We start from the raw sequence: 24,444 nt of genomic DNA, 5'->3' as shown, positions 1-24,444 counted from the left end.
CACATGAGTGGAGACAGAAATTAATCTTCTTCATTAGACTGGAGTAATATCATGCACACAGCCAACTTAAATGAATCACATGAGGGAGCAATATCTCCAGCAGTCGGGAGTGGAAGAAAGGAGGAATGAGCGTCTGTGTGTGTGTTTCTGTGTGTGTAAAATTGGAAGGGCAGCAGAGAAAAGCAATAACTTTCAAAAATCAGCAACTCAGTCATTTGCAGTGACCTGACTATTAATTGATTTGAAACAAACAGAAAGTCTGCTTAATTCTTCCCTTAAAGGGGACAAAGGAATTCTGACAAAACAAACCCAAAAAACTTATTTGTTTGGGACTTTGAAGCCAAGATAATGATGCAGATAATGAAATAACCCCATATGGAGTCTAGTTTGCAAGATAGCTTTTTCTACTCATTATAGACAGATACAACTCCTTCACAGTATCCCTGGGTGAGTACAGCACCCTAAATACATTGAAGAAAGAGAGTAAGAGGACTGCTGCACTGCTGTAAATTAAATAATCTGAAAGACTTGTTTACATTATTCACTCTTCTGTTTCAGTATGTTTTTCTTCAACTTGCAAATGTAAAATTATCCCTGATCCTAATACTGCTCAAGCTATTAAAAATTGTCCTTTCAATTTTCAGGAGGAAAGTGCATGGATTACCAGGTTTTGAATATTGTTTGCTTTCCAGTACACCTAGAAAAATCTCCTGCTGACAAGTACATGAACTTATTGTTCATTTTATGGGAGGAGGAAGTCAGGGAGTTCAGTTAATGGCTGTTCCACACACTTCTTACATGACCATGAACCTACAATATCTTTCATCCTGACATCATCTTCTATAAAAGGGGTTTAATACTACTCCCATCTTGGTTCTTGTCACACTGAACTTTTAATGCAATGCATGTAGATGAGCATCAGAGTTGAAATGGAGCTTAACTTCTATCCAGAAATTACTTTTAAGATGACTTCTAAACATTGAGAAGATGAAGCTCTAAATTGCTCAAGACAAAGACCATTTTTACTAAACACACCCTTTATTCTGATGTCTCAGTATGGATTTCAGTGCCAAATTTCAGACCACGAATGACATTTGTATCAGTAGCTTAGAATGTAAAAAGGACATAATTTGTGAAAACTAAAATAATGAACACATTTTATAAACTATTGTATTTGTTAAATGTTTGTGCATTTCATTCACTTGCTGCTCACTTTTTTAAAATCTTCATAAAGACAACTTACTGAGCTTCCCATTGAGATTATTATACTTGTATGCATGTCTTTTCTAACTGTCTGATGTCTTGGCAGCAAATCAACTCCCAGTGAAACAAATTAAATGTTTTTCTTTAAAGAAAAATGCCTACAAAAGACATGCTCTCTTAAATGAGATGAATACACTGCATTTGTTTAAGCTCCTAACAAAGATAATGTTCCCCTAAATGTGATGTAACACATTTGAAACTTAGTATTTGATACCATAGAATCATAGGATAGTTCAGGTTGTAAGGGCCCTCAGGAGGTCTCCAATCAAATCTCCTGTCCAAACCAGGGTTAGCTTCAAGATCAAGTGAGCTTGTTCAGCACTTTATCCAGTAGGGTTTTAACATCTCCAAGGATGAAGACCACAATTTCCCTGGCAGCTGCCCTACTGCCTGACCATCCTCACAGAGAAAATTATTCTGCTATCCAGTGTGACCCTCCCTGGCTTCACATTATGCCTATTGCATGACTGACTCCACCTTCTTGCTAATCTTCCCATAGGTATTGGGGGCTTGCTCTTAAGTGACCTCAAAGCCTCCTCTTCTTCAGGCTCTCCTGACAGAGCAAGTGCTGCAGCCCCTGACCAGCTTGAGGGCCTGAGGCCCTCTGCTAAATTTGTTCTAGATTATCAATGTATTTCCTGCCCAGAACTGGACACAGAAATCTATGTGTGGTATAAGACACAATGGTACTTTTCCTAAAAACATATTTGTGTGATTCACAGCCCTATTCATAATGTTTGTGTTTAAAACCTGGAAAATAATTCCATAGCAAATAAAGACTGGCCTATCAGTAGTATTATCCATTCTTACATTGGTCTCTACTCAGTGTTCAGCACATGGAAATCAGTCAGGAGAAGTAAACTGGTGGCTGTATCTCTTCTGAATGTTTGCACTGCAGAGAACTTCACAATTGACCAACAAGTGCAATAAAAGAGCACCAGTTATAAGATCCCAGTTATTTGCTCTGGACTCTGCGTAACCACAGTCCAGACAGGCTATGGTACTTTTCCCAGCTCCTCTCCTAGATTTCTGTTCTCCATCCTTGTAGTTTTCAATGATAAAGACATCATACACTTGTCTGCCTCCTTTCTCTTATTCCTTTAATATATATTAGCACAAGATAGAATAGCATTACACAAAGCTGCAGCTAGTGCTGTCAATAAGCATCTGCAGAAACTCTTTCTTCATACCCTGGAGTATACTTCTCAATAACCATGGGCTGTGTAACTACAGGGATTTACTGAAAGCCATGAGAAATGTTACTCCAAGGTGTCTACAGAGCATTTAAAAGACTTCCCCACTGTTTATTACTCCGGCAGATTAAAATAGTCTTTGAAGACTACTGAGACTCGTTATGCAGAGAGTTCACAGCTATACCATCTTAAAAGAGATGCTGTTTTTTGCATTTTAGAGTGTTGCTTCTCTAATTAAACCTCCTCCCCCCAAAAAAATAATAAAAGAATGAAGAAATAATAAAAAAACCTTTTTCCCTCCTGTAGATGCAGCTGTCATTTGCATCTTGGTTCAGATGCATACTAATAGAAAGCAGCTGAGTACATATTGCAATTGCATACTCAATTTTCAGTACCTTTGGGTTCAGTCTGAATAGTAACTCTGTGAAAACTAGTGTTATTGATGGTCTCAGTGATGTCCAAATCAAAATTCCTCACTTCAGAGGTAGTAGGATATGTTGCTTCCTTTTCTGTTGGCTAACCCTGCAAATTGTGTACAATCTCAGAGAATAATTTTATGTTGTCTTTTTTCTTTTAATATTAAGAGTTCAAGAATTCCCACTGGGTCTATATTGTAATTCCATTGCTTTCAGTGAATTTTGAAAAATGAAACCAACTCAAATATCAGAGAAATTATAACAATGAAACACATGATGGTTTAGCTATCTTATGCTTTTATATGTACTTGTAAGAAGAAAATATGTCCTTTAAATTATGCAGACCTTACTGCATGGAGTAATGGGTACAGCACTAATATCAACACTCACACTTTCCAATGTGGAAAAAAAAATAAAAATTAGTCTGGAAAACTATGTCTTTTCCTTTTTATATTTTAATAATTTTTGCCTTTGTGAAAAATTATTTTACTCTGTTCGTTTTAAAAAAAAAAAAAAATTACATTTGTACAATTTTCCCTGATTTTCAAATTTCTATTCTTATTCTTTCTCTCCCTTCACACACATTCCTCAAATATTAAGCAACTAAAGTCCAACGCAAGGTAAAAACATTTCTCCACATTTAGCGAGTATGCCAAATTTTAGAAATCTAGCTTTGCAGACCTACATTACTGGGCCTAAAGATCTATAGAAACTTAGAAATTCTTGATAGTTACAGAACTTGGTTTTGTTAGATTGCTTTTTATAGCTTAAAGATGCTGTACCAATATATATTCCCATCCCTTGCATTTACAGAAATGGAACCCAGACACAGAAGGACTCTGCGTATGGAAATTGAATCAAAATCAATGGAAACTTTATTTAGGAGACTTGCAAGGCTACAAGTAATGCTGAAGAGTCATGACAGAGCAGTATAGCTGGAACCTAACAAAAGCTTTCATTGGCTTAAAGATGTCACATCAGCACCTAACAATAAATAGAGCAAAATAAACTGCATAAACCCTATGAAATATGCATTCTGGGCACATGGCCACAAAATAAAAATATTTTGGAAGATGCAGTTTTTCATCTAAGAGGTAGTTTGACAGCTACTACATCCTTTAGATACATGAAACACAAAGACAGAACAAGAAACCTGCAATTAGTCAAAAGGAAAGATGCTCCAAAATTTGCGATCTCTGAGAACAGTGCTGTTCCTCAGCAGGCTACTACCAGTTGTCATTTCTGTCATCTCCACCAGCCCACTTGTTCATGCGGATCCCCGCTTACAGATCTATACACACAACACAAAGACAACAGACTTTGAGGAGGACTTTGTCTAATCTAACACAAGCTACTATCAAGTAGTAGAGTTTCTGCAAAAAGATAGATGTTTTGTTGAACAATCATCCTTGGCCCTCAGTGAAAACAAGTAGCAGCTACAACTGCCTGATGAAATTGAGCTGGTTCTGTGAAAAAAAACAACACAACAAAACAGTAAGAAAACTTGTTGATTGTCTTTTTCACACTGAAGGGATATTGCATTCGAACTACTCTCTGAGAAAAAAAACAACACAACCAACCAAAACCAACCAAACATCTGGTGGAGTAGAAAAACAGAGTGTTTGAAGCTCAAAGGGTTTTCCAGTAAGTGGACAGAATGACCATATTTTGGTTATATCTTAAGGCGGAATGGGATCTTTGACTGGAAGACATAACAATCTGCATGAACTTTACAAGAGAAAGGCATGAAGTTATACTGTGATCTCTGCGTGTAACAGCTGCTGATGGGCTTTATTTCTATTAATTCTCTACTCCTTTTTTTGAAGTCTTTGGTATCTCTGACCTTCCTAATATTCTATGGCAATATTTTTTGCAGTTTAATGATGGACCTTGTGTAAAAGTTTAAAAGTCATTGAACTTTGGTTTATATCTCCACCCTAATAATATAAGGATCTATCACCCTAATAATATAAGGATCTATCACTGCATTGTCATGCTCTAAGAAACAAGGTTTATTTCCTTATTCATGTCTTCAGAGCAGTTTTGCAAGATGCGATGTAATATTGTTTTGCTGAAACATTTTTCCTCACAACACTGACTCCTACAGAGCTTTGCAAAATCCCTGGACAAAACTTTTAAAACTTACTCTTTGTTGGGGCTCACATACCATTCTTAAATTAGGCACATTATTTAAAAGCAAACATTTAAATGAAAGAAACAGAACTGTCACACCAAGCTCCTGCTGACCTGTGCAACTGTGACAGACAGAAGGAAAACAAACTAATTCAGTAAATGTTTGAACAGATTTAATTTTAAATATTACAAGTTTAATCCCAATTCTAATATTGTTTTATTTCGGATAAACCTTAATTTATGTGCTACTGAAAACATGCCGTAACTCATCTGTGATAGATTACTATAGATTTTTCACTAGTGCATTTAAGAAAAGGAGTTTTAATAAGTTTACTTTCAAGTTATTCAAAGTGTTTTATAGTATCAGCAGTAATTTTTAACAAATTAGATTATATTGACTGTTAAAAGAAGGCCTTCTTTGGAAGAATTATCATTTAAACAGTCTTCAGGAACCATTTTAATTATTTCCTACTTAGAAGTCAATTCTTCTGTGAATCTGAGGAAGACAAAACAAAACCTGATCTACTTTACAATATTGACTGTATGCAACATAACCTATAAATCCATTCTCCAGGGCTAATTGGTTATTTTCTGTCTATTATTCAAATTCTTTGGAAGAAGAAGCTGCACCAGGGAAGGTTCAGACTGGACATTAGAAAGCATTGCTTTACTGAGAGAGTGGTCAAGTATGGAACAGGCTTCCTAGAGAGGTGGTTGAAGTTCCAAACCTGTCAGTGCTTAGGAGGCATTTGAACAATACCTTTAACATGCATTGAATTTTGGTCAGCCCTGAAGCAGTCAGGCAGTTGGACTAGATGTAGCTCACATTCAACTGAACTATTCTTCTCTATTCTTTATTCTCTATTCTATTCTATTCTATCCTATTCTATTCTATTCTATTCTATTCTATTTCTTCTGTAAGACTTATTTTAATTTATAACATAAGGAAAAACAGAATTCTTGTGAAAAACTATCCCTAATCATGCCCCAAAAAGATTGAATAAAGATAATTAATTCATCTATGAAAGCATAACTACAGACTCACAGACCGTATTGTCTATCACCTGTCCCTTGAATCATTACATGAAAATACTTTCCAACTCACAATTTCTGGACGCCTCACCATTCACAGCATGTATTAATTCATTCTGGCACATGACATCAAGCAAAATTTACAGACCAACACATAGATTTTGTACATTTCATTGACCTTCCAGACAAAACGGCCAACACAACTCTCTATAAAACCATTGCCTCTCCACAAAACCATTATATGCACAAACACACACATAAATGGTAGAACTCCAGCATATCTAACTGATTATTCCCACTTTACTGTATCCTGGAACTGAAACAATTTCTCTGCAGTGAGACTGAAGGTTTTCTTGGCAAGAGGGAATTCTGCCAATCCAGAATAATACAATATATAAAAATACATAGAATCTTAAGATATCAAAGCCAATTCTTTTTGGTTTGTAATAAAGACTGTCTTAAGACACAAATAGGAGTCAAAATCTTTATGGTTTCTATACATCCTTTCAGTTACCAGTTGTCTGTTTTAATCACAAATATCCTAGTCACATATGTGTTTTCAGTATCATTACAAAAATAATACATATTTTAGAAAAATCTTGCCAGCTTTGCTGTTTTATCTTAATATCAAAGTTTTTGCTTTGCCCTAGTGGTATGAAAAGTGGCAAGTATTACTTACATTTCCTACACACATACAATTAAGGGACAATAAAGTGTATAAAAAACTTAAAACTTAATCATAGTCCAATAATTCAGTCTCTAACTAAGAAGTGGTTTCTACAGTGAAAGCAAAAAGCTCTGGGGAAATTTTCATGTGCTCCAATAGAAAAAAAATGCACATCAGAATTACTGAGATTAGTATTTCTATCAATAAATTAATCTAACATGTTTTACCAAAGATAAATTAGGATCATTGTGCGGTCTTCTGTGCCCATGAATGATACACTGACCTACAGGCTCGTTACTATTCTGCACACACTCTCACAGCTATTATGCCCCACACCTTTGCCCATTTGGCCAAGAACACCCACAGAAGTTAATGAAAAGTTCCAAGTTTCATGGCATTTCAATGTGCGGCAGAATTAATTTCCTACAGGTGGAATGTAATTATTAAATATATTTTGTGTTATCAAAAACTACATTCAATTTTAAAAATTCATACAAACATTAATAATATAGAACAGTGAAAAGGAACACTTGAAGTTCATGGAGTCATGGAATTGTCAGGGTTGGAAGGGACCTCTAGACATCATCCAGTCCAACTCCCCTGCTAAAGCAGGATTGCCTAGATCACATTACTCAGGACTGCATATGTCTTTCTGACATTGCTACAGAAATGAATGAGGAATACAGAATCATGAAAATCAGTCTTAGTTATATAAATCATAGCTCTAATATCAACTACATCAAACAATAAGTACATTCTTAAGGACACAGTTTTATAAAAGGCATCACTCAGTAGCCCATACTATTCCTATGTTTTCAGTTATTTTAATTTATAGCTAATTTTAGCTGAAGATGTCCATAGGTTTTGGATATCAAATTATCTTCTTTGTCTCTGTCATTTCAGATATTTTGTTTTAACAGAAAAGTCAGCATTTATTTCCATCTTTTTTAAACTGAGTTGCTTAGGAATTTTTCAAGAAACCAAAGATTAAATTGACTACAAAAGGTAAAAAAAAAAAGGAAGGGAAAAAAAAAAAAAAAAGCCAGATATATCTCCTAATGCCCAACGGGCCACCAGTACTGCTCATTGAGAGCACTCTCAAATCCTTGATTTGATTTGCAGATGCCAAGTACTTCATAGGTATTCACTACACCAGAGCAAAAATCATTATCTAAATGAATTGAGTTTCAGTCTGACATACTGTCTGAAAGCTCTCAGGGTCATTTATATCTTAGTGTGGGAAACTAGGGATTTACCCTCCCAGCTCTATGCCAGTTGTAGTCTGTATCTGGGACAAAGAAATCATTTCAAACAAGCATTTTCATCACAATAATACTGTTCCCACAAAAACTTTTGATTTACATCTACTAGTAATTTATTTCCAGCCAGCCCCAGTACGAAGGTCTGTCAGAGTAAACCAAGTCTTGAAGTTCTCTAGAGTCTACTCTTGCTACAATTTTTTTTTATAGAATTATTTACTCCAAAGCAGTCCTACCATATTCCCTTTAGATTCTAAAACACTGCAGTGAAGGCAGTCATTTATGAGGGTTCTGTGTCTCAAAAATAAAATATAATAAAATAAATCAAATATAAGAAAACCCCCAAACGTGAAACAGAAATGACTCCCCCTAAAAAAACCCTACTTGTATTTGCCAACCATAGCATGAAAACAGCAACTGGACTCTGTAATGAAAAATCACAGCCCTATAATGTTATTGAAAAAATGCCATACAATTACCTGCCTTGATACATGGCAAAGATGTTCGAAGAAACAAGTTTTATTTGCACCTATGTACCCTTTGTGAGAGAGTGAGCAGTTTTGTGTAGCATTTCTCTTCTCATTAAAAAGGAGACAGGTACAATGCTGACATCCCTGTTAAGAATAGATAGAAAGAAAATACTAGAAAGTTCTCGTTGTCTAGGATACTGATTTAAAATCCACTGAAAACCTGCACAATTCCTATAAAGTCTCAGAGACTAAGGCTTAAAATACTTACTTGATAATGTCTCCTTCAAGAGCAATCACTCGTTTAATGATCTTCTGTTCAGGGTTTCTAGGAGATCTGAGACAGGAGACAAGGTTATACAATCAGTAATGTCCCCGTTGTTTTAAGAAAATGAAAAGAAATTCTGCAAAGAAATAAACACCATTAAAGTCATTAGGAGCTTCCATGTTCTCCTTTATATAGCATCAATCATGATGTTCCACCATGAAGTGAAGCTACTGTAATCATTCTCATTGCAAACCATCAACGAAAAGCAGATGCTGAAAAATGACCTGTTTACAAACACCAAAATAATCAACACCCCCTGTATCAGGAAAAATACACTCCACAACATTTAAAGTAGAATATCGCACTACCAATGAAGAGGGTACCTTTGTAAATAGATTAATGTATTAAAATCCCCATCAAATATTAACAATGTATTGTGTTTAAACATTCATGTAATTCCCTCACTTTGGGGCAAAGAAAAAAAGTGTTATATTAATATCTATCACTAGTTTATGTAAACCTTGCCTAGGGAACCATGGAAGTTTAAAAATAATTGTAAAACTTTCTGAAAGTTTCCACTTTATCCAAAGCTTCTAAATGCAATACTATGTTTTCACTTCAAATTAATTTCCTATAAACATGTTTTATTGAGTGGACTCTAATCATGCATTACAGAATATTATGAGAAAGCAAAGCTGAACTTTCATACCCAGCCTGAATACTCCAACTTCCTGGATGCATGTTAATAGATAAGACTATTAAAAGTATTGATCTAACATAGTTGTGAAAGGTTAAAGTTAACATACATGCACTGTAAAATATCTTTCTTTTCTATATACATTTTTTTTTCATTCTGCCTTTTTGTTTACCTATTCAAACTTAGTAGAGTGTTTTCATGTTATTAAAAAAAAAAAAAAAAAAAAAAAAAATTTTTTTTTCTTTTTTTAACAAAAAAAAGTAATAAAAGATTGATGTCCTGCTGATGCTTGGGTTCTGTTTCTTGGACTTCAAGAACACGTATGCAATCACAAGAGCTTTATATTACAGTTTCTATGCCTAAGAACATTGGTCATGCCATCCTCAGAACAGCCCAGTACCTTTAAGCTCATCTCTAGTCAACTGGTACCACACTAAGATTATATTTCCTTAGAAAAGCAAAGCTGAGATGAATCAGGATGAAAAACTTGTCCACATTGCTGGATGACAAATGGCATTTGCTGTTTACTTTCAATTCCAAAGTTAAAAAGAAAAATAGTCTTAGGCTTGTTCATTGTTTTTTAATATGAAGCAAAAAAGTATTCCAAATATTTTAAATGTAGTTTGAGGTTTTTTGTGTGTATGTCAATATATTTGAAAAAAAAAATAATTAAAAAAAAAAATAATTGAATAAAATTCAAGAGTGTAATTTTGAATTTCAAGCCTTTCATTTGCTTTCCTTCTGCAGAAACTTGTAATGACCTTGAATAAACATCACTCTAAAAGTGAGATATGAGTATTTGCTCTAACAATGGTTACTTTTCTGCCAGTAATTACATATTTAACCATGACACAATTTATCAGAAAGGTTTCAAGGAATTCCTTGCAGGTAGTTATTAAAAACCAAGAATATTTTTAATATTTGAAGACTGAATAGTTTTAAACCAATTTATTAGTTTTTTTAATACTAAAATTCTGATTATAATTCATGAAAATGGCAAAGAACTGATAAGAGTGGCAGCAGCAGGTTCAAACTGACCAGTAACACGGGCATTTTAAAACCAAGTATTTTCAAGAGATTAACAGAATTTTTTGTTCAAGAGCCACAATAATTGAACGGGAGGAAAGAGAGACTAGTTCTAAAGCAATGGGTATTGATGCCTTCCTGAAAGATGTTTAGTGTAACACTGAGATTTCATTGATTACGGAAACCACAAAACCACACAGATAGAGGCAATTTCTGTCTTTGAAATTTCACAGCTGGTATAGAACAAATTAAAAAATGAAAGAGGAAGAAAAAGCCCCAAATACTTAACTAGTAATTATTTAGTTCTTCTCTGTCACTGATATCAGGGTGAGGCAACAAGCAATAATATTTGAAAATGGGATTCATTCAAAATAGAAGGAAACTGAAAAACAAAATAAACTGTTGATTTACCTGTTTGCAACTCTCCTAAATTACACTATGTTTGTTCTTTCTCCTTATATGAAAGGTCATAATCAGGCATGTTCCTTTTAAATTATAGTGTGTGCAAAAAAGACGAGATTCTTGAATGAATGAATACTTTTTGCCTCCCAAAGATGTAATTTAGAAGATATACATATAATTAGCATGAACTATAAACAAGTGTCCATTGATTTACCAGACAGATCCATATCTGATGTTTCACAGAGTAGTTACCATTCCTTGACCATTTTCTAAAATAGCCTCTCAAAAAGTTAAGCTTACACTTACATGTACAAAAGTATATCCTCATCTGCATGTAATAATTTTTTACTATGCATGACTTAGGGACAGCAGTGCAGGTAGAAACAGAATAAGTATGAAAATCTCAAGCACATTACAAATACTAATGCACAGACAGCAGTTAGCAGCACATCAGAAATACAACTGGATAAAACAACTGGAAAAGAAATACACTCCTTAAATGCAGATTGAATTCTATTCCAATCATAGGTGCTGTTCCTTTTTCCATTAAGAAAAGTGGAAAACAGGCAAGCCTAGCGGTGTGTCTCTCAAGCTATCAAGTTTGAGAATCACAGAATCATAGAATCATTCAGGTTAGAAAAGACCTGGAAGATCATTCAGATAACTCATTGTTACCAATTCCTCTTTAAACAAGAGTATCCTTTGTTCAAGCACCTCAGGAAAATGACCACTGCAGAATAAAAAAAAATAATAAACAATGGTCTGTGTAGTGTCCAAGACTAATACTTTTTTTTTCATAGCATCATAAAATGGTTTGTGTTGGAAAGGACCTTAAAGAACTTCTAGTTTCAACCCCCCTGCATGATCAGAGACACATCCTACTAGACCATGTTGCTCAAAGCCCCATCCAACCTGCTCTTGAACATTTCCAGGGAAGGGGCATCTACAGCTTCCCTGGGCAACCTGTTGCAATATCTCACCCCTCTCACACTAAAGAATTTATTTCTAATGTCCAACATAAATCTTCCAGTTTAAAGCCATTTCCCCTTGTTCTGTCACTACAGGCTTCTAAGAAGTCCTTCCCCAGCTTTCCTGTAGGCCCCTTCAGATACTGGCCACACTTCTTTTGATGCTGGCTAGGACACAGTTGAATTTCTGGTCTGCAAGAGACAAATTGCCAGCTCATGTTGAGCTTCTCATCAACCAACATAACCAAGTCCTCTTCCTCAGGGCTGTTCTCAATCCATTATGCCCAACCTGTATTTGTGCTTTTAAATTAATTTGCGTATTTTAAATAATTCTTTTAGCTTCACCTACAGATCACTCAATGGTTGCAAATAGTAGAACAGAAGAGCAACATCCTCTCAGTCTGAAATACTGTTTGACAATGGGACATTTCACTCTGCCTTAGCAGCAAATTCTGATTTGTTCCAAAATTTAAGCTTATGCACTGTCCAGTGCAGAAATCCCAGCCTCATGCACAAACACATGAATCGTGACATCAAAAGTTTTACAATAAACAATTAACCAAGAGAAAATCAGATATTTGATATGTATTTGTTTCTGGTTTTCCAGATGCAGTCTTAGCAACTCAGCTCAAGCAACCTGCCACAGTTAGTGTCTTCTGCCAATAATCCCAGCTCCTTCTCCTAATCATGTGTGTTTGTCTAATTCTGTATTGACTTCCAGCTGCATAGTCCACATCCACTGCATAGCTGCACCCACACCCACCTTTCATTGAAAACTAATGACCAATTCCACCACAGTAAAATTAGAAAATTAAATGTCCATGTCATCAGGACATCATTAACTTTGTATTAAACCCTCTCATGTTTGGCCATTTATTCGAAAATTAACTGAGTTAGGTTAAGTAGAGGGGAAGGTACATCACCCAGGTGATTAGGGTATATAACAACTCCTTAATCAGCCCCAGCAACTAATGCAGAATACAGCATTCTAGCCTTAAGCCTATGCACCATTCTGCAGAAGGTCTCTCTTTATCTACCCAATTGATACTTCTTAAGAAAAAAAAAAAAAGGTAGAATACATAGGAACACCTCTCTCCCTATACACACATTTAGTTCTAAATAGCAGAAGAGCTGCAAAGAAATCAATCTCCTTTTCTTAAAAAAAAAAAAAGCTTCTCAGAGCTGAAGATACACTGCATGTTGTCATGGCACGTATTGAGAAGATAGCTTCATCTTTTTTTTATCAGTGATGCATCCCCAAAATCACAGTCTGAATTAAACTATTAATTAACAAGTTCCTAAGAAGAGACAGTTTCTTGGGGAGGGATCAAATAATAATTGAATCCCTATGAGAAAGAGACATTTTGTTCTATTTCAGCAAAGCACTGACAGCCTTTCCTAATTATTATCTCAATATCAATAGATATTGTGGCCTTTATAAAAATAATATCTATTTAAATGTTTTGTAATTTTACTAATAAAACATACCAGGTTTGCATGACAAAACCCATTTCTCAGTTGATTTACCTTAACCACAATTTAGCTACTAGTGATAGAAAGAGAAATATACCTTCTTGTCATTTTGTACAGATAACATGTTCCTTAGGCCATTCTCTTTGTTTCAAATACTGGATGTCTATTGCAAGTCTTGAAGTTATTTGCATTTTCTCCTTTGTCTTTCTTCCCCTTCAACTGCTAAAGAGGCATTTTTCAAATGATATTCCACACTACAAAAACTGTTTGAGTCCATGCTCACTTGTCAGTAACAATGTTTGAACCAGTTTTGACCTTAAGTAGTGTTATAACTTTAAAGGAAGTGAAACAGAGTAGCATTTTTTTTCAAACAGAAATATTATGCAAAAATAGTGCATAATTTTTACAATGTTGGCAGATAATGAGAGGAATAGAAAACATTCTTCAATTGCTCCTGGATTCCCTCTGGGCTACATTTGAAGAAGCAGGCCCCAGTGCTAGTAAATACCGGCTTAGTGAATCATTTTGCACATTCACCATTTCTCATCCATAATTTACAAAATAAGTACTTCAATACAGCAGTTGCACCAACTGGTTGGGCATAAGTTCTAGTGATGCTTGATTTGCTCAACAGCTTCAGTGGAAAATATGTACAAATATATTACTAAAAATATGAGGAAAACTGTACTAATAATATCCTGCAATTCTTAATGTAACTCTACATTACGTTAGCATTTCTTAGTCAAACTTCTGGTAAAAAGCAAAAATCACACACTGCCAAAAAAACATTTTGTTTTTACTGAAGATAGTGTTTCATAATAATTACAGACTGCAACCACACGCTGTTAGAAAGGTAGTATTTTATTTTTATTAAATCTTAAATTTTTTTAACTTAACCTAAAACAGTGCTTCCTTGAAACTGCATGGGGAATTCTGAACAATCTCTAAACAAAAAGAAAAAACACACAATAATCTAAATATATCACCTGCATAAAGCCTCAGCAAAGAAGTCATACACTTTGCCATATAGCCATGCAATAATTAACATGTAACAAATTATCACAGGCCCTGCAATTCTTGGGTTTCTGGGCTTGTTCTTTCTCTCCCTTTCCCACAGGCCTGCATTCCTTAGCTCTTTTTCACATTCTGATTTAGCCTTGAGTTTTCAAACAGAGTAAGGAAGTATCTCTCCAAGGACAACACAGTCATTTTCCATGGTAAATACAAATCCATAATATATTTCCCCGTACCAGGCACTATTTAGACATCTCCTACACGAAGATGAAGAAAGAGTTGGAGGGAAAATAATAAAGATCTACATACTTTCCAAGCAATTGAGCTTTCTATAGTATCTCTACAGCAGTTTACACAGTTGCAACCTCACTTTTAGGTAAGGCAACAGAAGATTTTCAGCATTTTTCATAGATTTTTAAAAGTTATCACAAATCTTTTGGATCTTTGTCGGTGCATAACTATGGACTCTCTCTGCTGCAAACTAGATGTTTAATCCCTGTCTGAAAAAATTAAGCAAGTGTTTTTACACTTTGGATCCAGCAATCCAAATTGTGCACCTGAAAAACTTTCAGAATTACATACAAGAAAAAGTCAAGAAAAAGACAGAAAGAAAAAAAATTTTTGAAAACGTGTCTATTAGAAACTGCCATTTTAAAACATCAGTCAGGTAGCTAAAGTGAGGCAAGAAAAAAAAAAAGTAACATTAAAAACTCTATAAAGAGGTGTCACTGAAAAAAACTAATTGGTACTGCAAAACTATATGACAAGTCACTCTGCAAAACCTCAAAATACTACAGTAACTCAAAAGCATAGGTACTATTTTGAAGTAAAATCCCTTTTATTCGGTTGTCAGCCTTCCAATCTTGCCCCTTCGAGGTTAAACAACTCAGCTGCTTGTAATGCAGCCTGTGTAATCACAATAGTTATGTGCACTTGACCTTCTTCCTGTTAACAGAGAGACTCAATTAATTACTTGCTGTTTTAACTGGCCATTTCATCTCATCATCACCTTTTCCAAAAGGGCTGAAAAACTCTATACTTTAACCTTTGGCTTTGAAAGCACGTATTTATCTGCCAAATAGGAAGTTAGCACAAACTAGGAATGAGAATATCTGGGCTTCCATGCTTAATTCAGTAACAGTAACATATTCAATGTTTCATTAAGCATTATGCTGTAGCATAGGAACCATATTTCATCTTTACTATAGCTGCCCAAATATTCTACTCTGTAATGAAAATAAAATATGATGTACTTCTGTTGCAACAGACAACAGAGGGAAAGGGACAGAAAACTGCAACATGTTATCAAGTGCTTGAAATTCATTCTCAGGTTGCCATATGGGATATTAAACAGAAAGAAACCATTTAATCTATACATAATCTACTAGCATGATTCCTAAAATTATGCTTCTTTTTAAATAAATTGCTGAAAGAGACACTTCTATACCTTCTTTCTATACCTTCTTTCTATACCTTCTCTGGGATTAGATCTGTGTTCAGTGGCAACTCTTCTAGGCATAGAAATAATCAATTGCTGTCCAAAGATGCTGATTGTGTCTACCCACTGCACATTGGGCAGTAATTTTCAATCTGTATACCTTTCTGATGGGGTTCCAGAAAACTTTTTTCAGTTACATATAACACCACCACCATTTTTGAAAAAAGTACTGGATGCATATTTAGATGTTAAAAATATCAGTGATTCAGGAATTTAAATATTATCTCAGAAGAGATTTAGAAGCTCAGAATCCTGGTTCTCACATTGTCCCTATTGGAGACCAACCTTAGCATCTCAGATAGGATTAACACAATATGTAGGAAACAAAATTGTGATTCTGAAGAATCTAATGTTTTGCTTATCTTTGAAATTACCTAAGCTTCATAAATACACTGTTTTTTAAGTTTTTCTAAATGCTATTTCAAGCACCTGTTGAGAAAATCTCTTCCTTGATATTTCTGAGTAGCTGGACACTTTCTCAAATTTAACCTGCACTATGGTCAAGAAACTAAGCATCCTGGATAACTAAGTCTGTTATAGTCAGTGCACAGAAGGTAACAGACAATTAAGGTGGGATGAATCACCTTTTGGAGGAAAATCTCTCCGCTAATTAACTATAAAAGGAAGCCAAATGTCAGCTTAGTCTAACTATCTTAACATTAAATTATTAAAGACAAACTACTGAAAAAAAATACTGTTTCATCAATCTTACAAGATTTCTGTATCTGCTATCTGTAGCATATTTGTTTTAAATAACACAGTAAAGCAAGTAAAGTACCAATGGTAAGGTAAAGAGGAGAGAAATTACAATAAAATACATACTTTAAAAATAGCTGTAATACATTTTTGGTAAAAAAAACAAAACACATCTAAGAATAGAGACATTATGTCAATGTTAATTCAGAGAAAAACAAATAGACAAAACACCAAACAAACATATGAAAAAATTTAAAAGATCTCTCCAGAGGCCAAGACACGACTTTGGAATTATTTTTAATTTTTTGGTAAAATAGTACCACATGTAATATACATATTTTTTCTGCATTTATAATACAGGAAGTCAAAATCAATTATCTTCCTAGTACCTAATAAAAGATAAAAACAAGGGCTTAACCAAGAAACAATTTTGCATCTCTATTTATGGGTATAAAAAAACCTGCTCATAGCATACAATCCTAAAGATTTCTATGTGTTCCATAAGCACAAAGAAATAAATTACTCCCAGACTGTATAGTACTAAATTCAATGCAACTTGTATACACTTATATGATAAAATAACATTTCAGAAATAGAGAGTGATGGTGAGGACAACTTCTTGATGTAGTTGAGAATTTATTTTTTTGTTATAATATAGTACAGAAAAAAACCACACTAAAATTAGCAAAACAAAAAAAGAGAGTGTTACCTACACATTCTAAACCAACAGCTGTGAAATGTCATTTGTACAAGTTACAAGATATGTTTTTAAATAAAGAACATTAATAAGATAATTGGACAGAGCTGAAAAGCCTCACAATGAAAAGAAACCAGTATCATTTAATTTTTATCTTCACAACTTCTGCTTTTTGCTTACATAGCATTTGAGGGGAGAATGCCCACAATTAACCGCAGGTTTCCACTCTGCAGATGAAGTCAAGATGAATTAACCATAGATTGGCTGCTGTGACAGAAATCTTTCTAATAATAGGAGTTATGACCTGCTTATGAGGATTTGGCAAAGAGCAGCAATAGGAAATTTAATAGACAGCATTTTTCCACATGATATTCTTTCTCAAAAGTTGATCTTCTATGTCAGCAAGTCATCAAGTATTGTGCTCCATTTGATACTAATTGCATTATCCCCGCCTTGTGTGCTTTCACATATAGCAGAAGGGACAGTAACTGAGGATATTGGTCTGAGAGACTTCGATCACTTGAGTAGGCATGAAAGACCTCGGAGGAGTTTGTCAAGAACAAAGTAATGTCCCATGTTGGATTTTGTTATGAGATTTTTAGGATTCTGAGCTTCAAGACACTTCCTCTCTTGCATGATGGCAAATATATTTATTTAAGAAAGTAAGAAAGGAAAGACTAAATAAACCAGAAGTGTCACCAACAGTGAACAGCACTAGTGAGTAAAATGTCTATACTTACAGATTACTTTCCCTTCACACAATGCAGCTTACAAGCTTTTTAGATAGTGTTCCCCTTCTCTGTGAAGGGGAACTTCCCCAACTGTACACACAGCCTCAGGAGTTGGTCTGCACACTTGCTACTCAGCTCATCCCACGCTACAGTCTGCTCTGGTTATTCCACCTAAAATGAATTCTTCAGTCTCAGGCAGCAGCAAAACCAGCCTTAGCCCCTTCCACCCTGTCAAACTCAATCCTGTATGACAGTTTGCTGCAGAAGGTCCCTGTCACCTTTTTCTCCAAGTGAATGATATGCTGCTCAGAATATTGCTAGGAAAGAGAGGGATCGGCAGACGAAGCAAGAAGGGAGGGGGAAAGGATGAATTAAACTTTACAGACACTTTTCACACACTCTGATGATGCATTCCTCACTCTCGTCCCCCTATCCATGAGGCAAAAGTTCAAACACATTATTCATTGGGTTTTTTATCTTTATTATAAATTTTCTAGAAAAAAAGAAAAAGTTCTGTCACAGAAAACAGTCAGTGGATAGCAGAAAGAAAATTCAAGCCAGAAGAAGCGATGATACAGGTTTGTATCAGAAACTAATATAGAAGAAATAAATGATTTAGTTTTTAGTGGTTGAAAATGTTTGCAGTATTACCAGCATGAAAAGCTGGGAGGAAGAAATGCAAGATATGGTATGAAATTAACAAAACTTCTCCAAAATTGTACTAGTTCTACTATTGGATTTTTTAAATATGCAATTTACAAATTATTCTGTATATTTTGGACAGTTGTGACAAATTCTGAAATGTGTTGATATGCACTATATACATTGGGTCTTGTTGACCCAGAACATAAATTAGAAGCACAAAAAGATTAACTCAGCCAATTCAAACTTGGCATTATTATCTTTGCCATTCTAAACTTAAACCTCTATATTTTCATAATAGTATATCTAAAACAGGATCGAAACATAAACTTTAATGTAGCTGTGTTTGAGAGACCTCCTTTCACACTCTTACCTTAAGATAGCTAGAACAACACTGCAAATTACTGGGGTTAGATCTTTGTACACTGGTGTCTACTTCATCAGAAATGTAATTATTTAGAACAATCTAACCTTTTTATTTTTATTATCTCTGTAATATTCTAGTAGCCATACCTGATAGGTATTTGTTTCAGACAAAGATAATAAAATATATACTGGAATATATTTAAGATGCATTATGTACAGTTTTTAGATACTAACTGTACACTTCTGACTCAAACTTTAAAGCTATCTTTTGCATGTATGTTCCAGTAGTGGGGTTGTTTGAGCCATCATGGTACAAATATAACCTTACTTCCCTGAAAGAAAATGTGCAACAGCGTAAAACGGTGTCTATGAGTTTAGACTAAAGGACTGTATAATTCAGAAGCTTCAGGATTAGTCTATTGGGTTTTTCAACTGAGAAATAGCAATACTAAGATTTAGCACTTATATAACTCTGAACATTCAAAGCACTAAGTGACAATAGTGCTGACACCTGTGATTTTTAGTGTTTGATAAAAAGCTACCAGAGTACCCCTCTCTGCTATTCAAGTCTGCTGTGCAGACACTATGTGATTAAACTAGTCTTTCAAAATGGATAATAGGAACATAATTATAATGTTATTACAAAAAAAAAAAAAAAGAAAGAAAGAAATAGTTGTCACATTTGGAACAGATCTTTCTCTACTTTAAGCTGAGATCAGTTCAAGTTGACAAGGTGAGTCAACAGCAGTAAAACAACTAGCAACAGGCAAGGAGTGCTCAGCAGGCAAGGATGTTTGTGGTATAAATCTGTCATATAGGACCAAACTGGGAATCCCTCAAATTCCTGATTCTATCAGCTCACAAGAAGAAAAAATTGAAAGCTGTTCTTCCTTCAGATTTTCACAAACATTGTCTGTGCTAGTACTGGGCAGTATTACCTCTCTGAATGCAGTGAAAGCAAGTACCCCTGAGCCCTAACACCCCATAAGAGGCATGCCAATTCCTTCGCAGAGATGAGGAGATTTTCACTGCTGGTACACTCACAGATGTCTCTCCAAAAAGGACAACACCCTCTACCTCCATAGCTGGGTTAGTCCAGCCAACACACTCACTATCAGAAATATATATATAAAATATTTTTTTTAACTATCTTTTTCGTATTTTTGTTTCATGAAGAAAGTATGGGGAATTATACATAAAAGGAATAGTTGAAATATCTCCCTAATAGTAATACATGTTGTCTTCAGTTCTGAGAGGAATGTACATTACACAATATTTGACACATGACTATTTAACCCATTGACAATTAGTTTATACATGAACTGTGACCAGAACAAAATCAATGCTGGCTGAAAAATCTTGAGGAACATTGTAGCTAATTTGTGCTCTTTTTCAGTTCCCATGTTTTATAAACATAATGTGGACTTCTGTAATGCAGGCAAATTTTTAGCGGCTAAACATCCACATCATGAAAATACAGGTGCCATTGTCTTGGCAAAATTGGTTCAATTCACAGCTTATTCATCAGAGTTCATTCTTCATTTGTTTGTTTGATATACTTTAAGGTCAGTGAGGAAGGAAGGAAAATAATCTTGACTTTGACTTCTTACTCATGCCAGGGTTTGTACATATATGCTAGCAATGCCAGCATCACCAGGCTTTCTCCTTACAGCTCTATAAATCTGCAAGATTTTTTAATTCGTTGATGGTAATTATTCTCCTGATGGCTACTAGTCAGCAACAAATATAAGACAATTAAATTTACTCTAACTCACAATGAATAAAGATCAAATTATTTTTTCTCTGTCAGGCGCTAAAAAGGAAAACGTAGGCAGTAGCCATAAAAATCCTCACACTCTCCTTACATTATCTGCAGTAGACATTCCACTTTTCTTTAAACTTTCACCCCTCTTTTGCTCCACTAGCTTACATTTGCTGGCCTAAACTTTGGTTGAACTGGAAGACATGGTTGTTTTAGCCAGACAAAAACCTGACTTGAAAAAAAAGAAAAATGCTGTGTAAAAAAATACTAAAGTATAGACTAAAGAAGTGGTGTGACTATTGTTTGTGTTAGTGAGAGTGTCAAGTTAGAAATTAGTAAGATATTTCTCTCTTATTTACTTTCTTGTTTTGGTGTATTGAAGTGTTTAAATTTATAACACAGGAGTCTAAGTAGAAATTTTTTTAAATGTCAGACATATCATCAGAAAGGCTTTTTAAGAGCATATGACCCAAATAAACAATAAAGCTTATGAAGTAAAAAAGCATAAACCAAGAATTATTAATTCATTTGAACAGGGCCATGAAAGGAAATGCATGAAAAAAGTTTTCAGATCTGTAAGAGCTCTGCGCTTATCCATCCAGCTGACAGTTTGCTGAGTAAATAAATTTCTACAACAGCCTTTGTTGGCAGATTTCAGCTCACATTTATTCTTTAAAATATATTCTCAACTTCAACAAGATGGTCCTTAGTCCAGTCTTTGCAAAATTCAATTGAGTTGTAATGATATGTGTAAAAGTAAAAAAACATTTCAAAGTTTTTGGAAAACCCTAGCCTACTTTCATAAAATGCTGAATTTAAGTAAGTAGAAAGTGTATGAATTACATTTAACAGTACTTGCAACAGTATTCCCTCAAAAACAATTTTGTAAGATACAGTAACAGCTTTTACTTGTATTATGAACACAAATGTATTTTTTCTTTTCTTAAAATATTAATGACACCAAGAGATTGGTTTTGGCTATAAGGTGGAGAGAATAAAAACTTGTATAAAATAGAATTTTTGCTGCCAAGTTCATTCGTGAATAAATGAGTTTTAGATTGCTGGCAGCAGTTCAGTGAGCTATCACATACCTTGCAGAAAAATTTTAGGCTGTAAGTATCTTAATGAGACAGATTTGATCTTCTCCACAACTGCTGAATCACAATTTCATCATTCATGTAGTGGAGCAGAAAATGTAAGAATAAAATTAGTGAGACCTTCTTCATTTCAGTACAACAAGTCCTAAAAAGCACAATAAATTTTGGAAAGAAAATTAGCTATGTTAACACTAGTGCATACTCTGTATTTAATGTTTTTTATTATGTGTGGAAAGGCAGCCCTGTACTCAACTGATCAGTTTATAATCATACACAATTTGGAAAGTACTAACATAGTTCAAATTTATAAAATGAGCAGTGGTACCAGATGCCCAACTTAAGCCACCTGAGGATCTCATTATTTCCTTGGTTAAGAGCTCCTTTTCTCCTTAGTTCAAAGTGGGCACAAAAATCATTAGGTATATGGAAAAAATTTGAGCTTGCCAACTGATACCTATCTGAAGGACAGAAATATAATCTCCTTTGCTTTCAGGAAATGCTCTAAGACCTTTTTGGAATGCTTCACAGGCAAATATATTATTTTCTTTCTTATAGGATATTACTAGTACTGACCCACAAATTTGACTTGCTGGTTTGATCTTGTTCCTGCTTCAGCCCTGAAGACTTGTCTGGCAGGTTGGACTTTAAGTTGTCCCAACCATGTCCCTGGCCTGGTCCCACACTTCTTTTCACAGAACCATAGAATATCTCAAGTTGGAAGGGACACATAAGGATTACAGAGCCCAACTCTCTGCTCATTGCAGGACTATCTAAAACTAAACTATATGACTAGGAGTGTCATCCACTCCTTGAACTCTAACATGCTTGGTGCTGTGACCACTCTCCTTGGAGAACCTGTTCCAGTGGCTGACCACCCCCTCAGTGAAGAATCTTTTCTTCCTTTTGTCCTCTCACTGGTCACCAGAGACAGGAAGGAGATCCACATATTCCCTCTGCTGTCTGCTAAGAAGTTCTAGACTGTGATGAGGTCACCTCTCAGCCTTCTCTTCCCCAGGCTGAACAAGCCAAGTGACTCAGCTGCTCCTCATTAGTCTTGTCCTCAAAGCCTTTTCACTACCTTGGGGTCACTCCCCTGGACAGAGTCTAATAGTTTTCTATCCTTCCATAGTGAGGTGCTCAAAGCTGCACACAGCACTCCAGGTGGGGCTGCACCAGTGCTGTGCAGAGTGGGAAAATCTTTTGGCTGCCAGGGCACACTGTTGACTCATGTTCAACCTGTCATCAACCCAAACCCCTAGATCTCTTTCCAAGGGGTTGATCTCCAGCCTGTCATCCCCCAATTTGTACATATAACCAGGATTATCCTGTCCCAGGTGGAGAATCTGGCACTTCGCTCTTGTTAAATTTCATATGCTTGGTGGTTGCCCAGCTCCCCAGTCTATTGAGATCTCACTGCCAGGCCTCTCTACTCTGGAGTCCACAGCTCCTCCATGTTTCAGCACTATATATTCCCATGCAAGAAACATGCTTGAGGGGATAGAGCAGGGCCACACATAAGCTTTTAAAAGGACTATTTATGAAACAAAATATTTCTTTCCAGAGCCTGCAGGCCTGTCTCTCAGGGAATGAGGGGCTCCCCTGCCATGACCCTGTCTGCAGCTCTCTTGCCTGCTCCTGTTACTCCCCAAGGGATTTCAGTTGCTACTCTACTTGAAGTAGTCAGGCCACCCACTAAATGAGAATGCCTTTGTCTTAATTCATACAGCACTAAAGCACTACAAGGACCTGATTAGTATTGACAAAGTGGTTTCAACAGAATTAAAATAAATTTTTAATTACTTTAATTAAACAAATGCAAATTCCCAAATGTAGATGAGTTTAAACCAGTTTAACAAAGCTCTAGTTCGTTTCCAGGCGTGTTCCTGATTCTTTGTTTCACAGAAACAAGAGGGGAAACAAAAGAAAGCTTCTGGGTGTTAAGTAAAACAATTACATCTGCCATCTGGTAAGATCATTCCAGAAACTAGTTAAGCAGCTGAGGGCAAGAAAGGAAATTGCTACTTTGAGCAGGAAAGAGGAAGCTCCAGAGGTTTTGAAACCTGTGCCAGGCAATGAGCAACCACATGATAAAAGCTGTACAATCTAGCCCATCAGTGGGCAGGAGATGAAGCTTCACTAAACTGTGGGGTGGAATGGATGAACAGAGGGACTAAAGAACAGACATGGTTTTATCTTGCAGAAACTGGTAATGCTGGCATGGCTGGACAATTACAAATAGGGTGTTTTAAATGACCAAACTTCAGGGAGCAGGGAGGATCTATGAGCTTTGGTAATCAGCAATTAATAGCATTCACAGACCTATTCACAAAAAATTTTTGGTTTGGGCTTTTTTTTTTTTTTTTTTTTTAAATGATCACTGAGAGGAGCAACTCCTGTAGAGTGCTTTTAAAATTGCTATTCACTGAGTTCCTTGTAACTTCTTGATTGCACTCGGACACAGTCCTTGGTTGAATCAGTTTAAGCAAATTTGAGGTTCAGTTTACTCCAGTGGGTGTGCAAAATTAACAGTGAACACCTTTAGTAAAGAACTGAGTGTAGTTTCCTATTTGACCATCATGGGGCATGATGATTACTATAACAGCAGGGGAAGGAATGGGTCCTGAGAGCCTCGTGCATCAGTGCCTCTCTATGTTCATCATCATTTGTGTAGAGCTTA

The 24,444-nt window shown here is 35.4% G+C and overlaps 1 protein-coding gene across 1 annotated transcript in view; it reads right to left on the bottom strand.

Moving 5' to 3' along the window:
* IMMP2L (IMP2 inner mitochondrial membrane peptidase-like (S. cerevisiae)) overlaps positions 1-24,444 on the bottom strand; it is a 423,070-nt gene that overhangs the window by 138,178 nt on the left and 260,448 nt on the right. The window contains exon 3 of the mRNA XM_010006266.1: positions 8,702-8,767. Within this exon, the coding sequence (XP_010004568.1) occupies positions 8,702-8,767 (66 nt within the window). The remainder of the gene's footprint in view (positions 1-8,701; positions 8,768-24,444) is intronic.

Source organism: Chaetura pelagica, unplaced genomic scaffold (genome assembly GCF_000747805.2).
Source record: "Chaetura pelagica isolate M959 unplaced genomic scaffold, ChaPel_1.0 scaffold108, whole genome shotgun sequence".
Taxonomy (NCBI): domain Eukaryota; kingdom Metazoa; phylum Chordata; class Aves; order Apodiformes; family Apodidae; genus Chaetura; species Chaetura pelagica.
The sequence above is the reverse complement of the archived record's forward strand: the minus strand, read 5'-3'. Positions and strand labels throughout refer to the sequence as shown.